The following is a 6,000-nucleotide window of genomic DNA, read 5'->3' on the forward strand; positions in this document are numbered from 1 at the left end:
AATTTGTGACCTCACACAATACAGTCCCCACTTACTTGCCTGGCTTTCCCTCTCTCTCCTCTGATTTGCACCCCCCATTCCCAGGCATGCCCACATCTGTTCACTCTGCTGCCTTTAGCAGGAGCCCCTTCCTTTCAATCGCAGACTGTTAAAAACACGCTCATCTTTGAAGGGTCAACCCAGGAGATTTTTGTGTCCTCCATATACCGTTTGGCCTATTAATATTTATTATATACCTACTGTGTGCTAGGATATGGTGAATAGGACACGCCCGGTCCCTGTCCAGTATTCAGTGGCTGGATTGGGCATTAGAAGACGACGGGCGATGGGATTGGGAGGTAGAACCAGGCTGTAGGAAGTGTGTTTGCCATTCCCAGTTCACCTGGAGTGTTTATCCCAAGCAGAGCCCGTGGCTGCAGGAGCCACCACCACCCTGGAAGGGAGGCAGCCTCTGCACTGCACCCTCATTCCCTTTTGTCCTTTCACACCTCTCCACCGAGCCTGGCAGTGATGCTAACAGAAGTATGTCATCAGCAAACATTACTTCTCTATTAGCTTGTTTCTCAGTTTTGATTCTGAAAATATCCTGATTTAGTCTAATTGCAGTTTCACTGTGTTCCTTAGGCAGCGAGAGTTCAGATTGGAGAGAGCAGAGCCTTAACCCTGCAGGATTTTCTTCCTGCTCATCTGCTTTGAAGCTGGACCATTAGCTCTAAGGCAGGCATCTCATCTCGTCGCAGCGATTCCGCCTGCTTCTGGGGAAAAGAGAGCCCAGGGTGTTTGGTAGGAAGAAAAGCAGCGTCTTCATTCTAGGTGGCGGGAGATATTTTTCTATATGTAAAGCAAGGGCTGCTACTGGAATCATTTTATTCCTAAATAATTTAACTATATTCAAAGATAATCTGATGTTATTGTAGGAGAGTGTATTTCTAATAAATTCCACTTGATCTGGGTGAATCAATTCAGGCAGCGCATAATTGAGTCTGTTAGCAAGGACTTTAGCAAGAATTTTGCAATCAGTGTTAATTAAGAAGATGGGACAATAATTTGTGCATAATTCCAGATCTTTTCCTGGCTTGTGAATCAAAGTAATAAGAGCAATGCTCTGGCTGGTGGCGGGATACTGTCATTAGGTGCTGATTTATAAGTACTTAGAAAGGTTTAATTTCATTTTGCTTGGAGCAGGGTCTCCCTGCCCCCACATTCCTTGCTCAGGGTGTGCAGGCGAGATGGCTGAGAGCTTTCCTTTCTTTTTTCCCCTGTCGTTGATGGCCGTCTGCTCCCCATTTCTGCTTTTATTCTGCAGCTGAGCACCCCACTCACACTCATGTTTTTCTTGATACTCTTATTTGAAGTCAGGGACTCATGTTATTGATATTTTGTGTATGCGTGTGCCTGCCTGCATGCATACATGTGTGCGTGGGTGCACATGTAATACACACACATGTGTGTGCATGTATAATGTAAAACCAAAGGGTTGTACACAGTTCACAGGGGACATTTCTTCGTGGGTCCTCCTGCAACACGTGTCTGGGTGGGTGGGTATCAAGAGCCCTTGACTGCAAGTCAGGAACACACCTGGTTAACATGCTGCTCCTGACTGGCTATTGATCAGTAAGGGAACAGATGTGAGCCTCAATGTCCCACTTGTAAAACGCAGCCATAGGATACACTACAGGCATCATGGGAACCACGAAGAGCACTGGGCTCTACCTCCTGTCGGCTGTGGGACCACAGGGTGTAACGCAACCTCTCTGAGCCTCATTTAGCCCCTTGGGAAATGCACGTTGATGACAAGTCCTCCCTGAACCGTGATTCCTTACTCTGCCTCCACTCAGGGCTCATTCCACTTCTCACATGTTCTGCTTTGGGGACTTATTCTCCCTAACGACAAGGACAGGGCTGGCCCTGGGCCATGCTGTTGCTTATCTGGAGCATTGGAGCTCATAAACCAGTCTCCCCAGCCTTCTAGGCAGTTCCTTCCCTGCCCAATTGGCCTCCCCTTGAAGGCGGGGCCGGTCCACACAGGCCTGTTCGGATGCACCACACCTGTGAAAGCAGCGGGGGTTTGTTCACTCCTCAAACACGAGTCATTGGACCTGGAACCCTAGCTGGTCTGATTTGTAAAGACCCTGAGAGATGGCCCACTTTTTCTTTTTCTTTTTTGTTAATCCTCACCCAAGGATATTTTTTTCCATTGAGTTTTTGTTGTTGTTGTTAATCCTCACCTAAGGATATTTTTTCCCATTGATTTTTTGAGAGAGTAGAAGGGATGGGGAGAGACAGAGAGAAACATCCATGTGAGAAAGACACATTGATTGGTTGCCTCCTGCATGTGCCCCGACTGGGCCTGCGACTGAAGTATATGCCCTTGACTAAAATCAGACCTATGACCCTTCAGTGTGCAGGCCAATGCCCTAACCACTGAGCAACCCTCTAGGCTTCCATTGATTTTTAGAACGAATAGAAGGAAGAAAGGGAGGGGGGCAAGAGAGAAAAACATTGATTGAGAGAGACATTGATTGGTTGCCTCCTGCACACCCCCCCAACTTGCAACCCAAGTATGTGCACTTGACCGGGAATTGAACCCTCAACCTTTTGATGTGCAGAGAGATGCTCTAACCACTGAGCTACTGGCCAGGGCTGGCCCATTTGTTTCAATGAGAAAATTAGTTCAGAGAGATGGACTGGTAGGTTCAAGACCATACAGGAAGTGGTGGAATCAAGGCAAGAACCAGGTCACTTCACTGCTATTCTCTTGCCATTCCCATTACGACTCATGTCTCAGAGCCACTCACAGTGGGCATGCTCTTGTCATTGGTGCCACGGAGTCCTCTAAGGCAGGGGCTGTGCTCATGTACCTGACATCTGACTGTTGGTCTGCCCCGGGTGAAGGTCCTCCCCACGAATAGGCCAGGAGCAATGGCTGTGGCTCTAATGTCAGGGCTGCTTAGCGTCAAGCCTCTGGGGCGAAGGTTGAATGAGAAATGGAATTCCAAAAATGACCCGGTCTTGGCGTGCATACATGTGCCTGTCATGTGTTCACACACGCTCATGCCCCACCCACCCACACTGCTGGGTGAGATCTCTTAATAAAAATCCAATTAGCATTTCTTTAACTTGCCTCCAGATGCTCAGTACCATTGCCCCAAACACAACACAATGCCCCTGGTTTTCCATTTCCATCAAGAATTCAAGTAGCATCTTGACTTGTATATACTGTATCAGCAGCAAAACCATGGAATGCTGACATCCTTAATAATCGCAATTAGTAATCAGTTGTTCCTTAAGTAGTTTGATTACACCGGTTACCAAATTGTACGGTCGATGCATTTGGGGGCAAGAAGGGTCTCGCCACCCCTCCCCCAGCCGTCCCTGCTCCCTCCCCGTGTTCTCAGTGGTTGCTGAGCTGACAGGCACAGAAGAGAGGCAAGGACAAACAATGCAACTGTCACTGATATTAAGCAGCGGAGGCTTGGCATTAGCAGAAAGGAGAACTAGATAGTTCTTTGCCAAAAGACCAGGCCCAGAAGCGCCTGTGGAAAGGCAGTCTGTGCCCACTCAGCCGAATGATCACAAAGGAGCTGGCCCGCCCGTGCCAGGCGGGGCACCCAGAGTCTGAGCTCCCTCTCAGGACGAAGACTCCGTGCCGGGGGCTGGATACCACCAAGGGTTCGGCAAGGATCTTGCCCTTGCGGAGGCTGAACTTGGGTGTGAAATAGTCAGTGGGTTATAAAAATTAGCCGGCAAGGCCGTGTGCTCCTGTGACTGATAGAGACGGAGAGCGTTAAGCTCTGGTGGAGGAGGAGGTGAGTCTGCTGGCCGGGTCAGCAGGAGTGGCCTTCCAGGGGAGGTGGCCCTGTGTGCGGGTCTGGAAGGACAGGGTATGTTCTGGCCTAGGTGAGCAGAGGGCACATCTGACCAGCTGGAAAGCAGCACAAACAACTAAAAGTAACCTCAGGTCAGGGGAAATATTTTCAGCGAGTATGACAAAGTGATTTTATATATATGTTACATGAAGAAGTCTTTCAAAAGGGACAAAAAGCATACAAAGAAATGGGAGCTATTGCCCATGGACCTGAACAGACAAGCCACGTGTGAAGAGGTCTACAAGGACAACAAAACCCCGCGGACAAGACTGTCCTGAGCAGCAGAGAAGCAGAGAAAGGCCGCGAGCAGGCACGGAGAACGACCAGGGCGCACACATTCAAGTGGAGGTTCAGTACCAGCTTTCATCAGCAGCCATGTCCAGGGTGTGGCAAGACACGGGCACTCATGCTCAGAGGGAATAGAAGTCCTTTCAGAACACAAGTTGGAAACTTTTATATCCTTGTTGCAGTAATATGGCTCTCAGGAATTTCTAATATATAATATAACCCAAATCAGAAAAAAGCCCTAGGAATGCTAATAAAGATGCTAATTACAGCATTATTGATAGTAGCAACAATGTACACAGAGCTTCCCCTTCTTGTAGGCATTTGGTTTACGTATTTTGTGATGGATCACCTTAGTCTGTGATTGAATTAAGATGACTATGAAGCACCGTGAAAAGTACTTTAGATACAGTAACTCTACGCAGCAGAACACAAGATTATACCTCCAACCTGGTTCTGAGCAGGGCCATTGACTTGCAAAGGGACCAGCAATGAAGACAGGCACCATGTTAGGATGGTGGTGCCTTGGGCTCACCTTTCTCTTTTTAAGCGTGTTGTATGGGGCTCTAACGGTTGCCTGTGTCACACGTGGATATCCACAGTCTATGCTGCACGTGTGCGTGTAGGGGTGTAAGAATCACACAGCCAAGAGCTGTCATTTGCTTTTTCAACCGTCCTCCCTCCAAGCTCCGGGAATGGCCCACCTGCGTCATGTCACATGCACACGTGATGGGTATAGTTTCAAGCACAGGAGACTGGTTACCTAGGAGCACCCCGGGGGGCAGCTGGGCCGAGGGGTCTTTCATCCAGTCGTCGTTGGCCAGTTCTATCACGGCGTCCACGTGCCTGACCTGGGTGCAGATCACGGCGCGCACCGTCTCCTCATCCCTGGCGTCCAGCGCGGACTTCAGCCTCCTCACCAAGTCTGAGCTGAGCGGGTGGTCCGGGAGGCAATCAGAGCTGGACATTGTAATGGCGTCTGCGTGTTGACCAAGCTTCTTTTCTGCTCAGCTGAGTCCAGAGTTAGCAGCTGTGGTGTGGGGACACTATAAATAGAAGAAACAGGCTTGCTTTACCCCCTCCCTCCCCCTCCTTCACAGGGAGGCGGGATTCATCTTCCTGAGGCCCCAGGAGAGACTGTTCTAGAGAGGGGCAGTAGATGTGTTGGTGAGGGGGTCGGGAACAAGAGGGGGCATATTTGAGAAGGAAGTTCTCACCGGTGCTGTTAGACCCCGTCTTCTTTGATCAAGAGAGAGACTCTACCTGAAACTCTAAAGACTGGGCTTGGAGCCTCCTTCTGTGGAAGGGGCACTTCAGCATGTCCACCGACGGCTTCCTCGCTTCATCTGAAAGGAGAGTCGGCCTGGCTATAAACTGGACACACTCTGAACTGGAGAGAATGTAGGGAAATCTTTGGTTTCCAAATTCAGAGACCGACTGGCTGGTGTCAAAAAGACAAACGCACCACATAAGTGAACAGGAAAGAGTAACCTATGTGTTGGTGGTGTCTCCACACCCCTCAGGGCTGGTAACTTGGCTTAAAGTACCTGATTCCACCACCGTGGAAGTACAACGCCCCTCGTGTGGTTTCTGTGCATTCCGGGGGCGGGGGGGGGGGGTTGGAGGCTTTTTTCTCATGACCTCTATTTCTGTTGGTCCTGGACCCCCACATTAACGGGGCACAGAGCCCAGCTGCCCCAGCACTTCCCTGTATTTTGTGGTGACCTGAGGGCCCAGGCTGCGCCATATGGCTTTCAAGAAATTAATACACTTTTGGATTCTTTTTTGAATTGAAATATATTTGCTGTATAACATTGCGTAAGTTGAAGCTGTGCAGTAGTGTTGA

General features: G+C 49.4%; 1 protein-coding gene across 1 annotated transcript in view; it reads right to left on the reverse strand.

Moving 5' to 3' along the window:
- The window catches only part of ASB18 (ankyrin repeat and SOCS box containing 18), a 40,170-nt gene extending 35,022 nt beyond the window's left edge, over window positions 1-5,148 (reverse strand). The window contains exon 1 of the mRNA XM_059702478.1: window positions 4,918-5,148. Within this exon, the coding sequence (XP_059558461.1) occupies window positions 4,918-5,122 (205 nt within the window). The 5' untranslated portion in view covers window positions 5,123-5,148. The remainder of the gene's footprint in view (window positions 1-4,917) is intronic.
- Between the last annotated feature and the right edge of the window lie 852 nt (window positions 5,149-6,000).

The sequence above is a fragment of the Myotis daubentonii genome, chromosome 7, assembly GCF_963259705.1.
Source record: "Myotis daubentonii chromosome 7, mMyoDau2.1, whole genome shotgun sequence".
Taxonomy (NCBI): Eukaryota; Metazoa; Chordata; class Mammalia; order Chiroptera; family Vespertilionidae; genus Myotis; species Myotis daubentonii.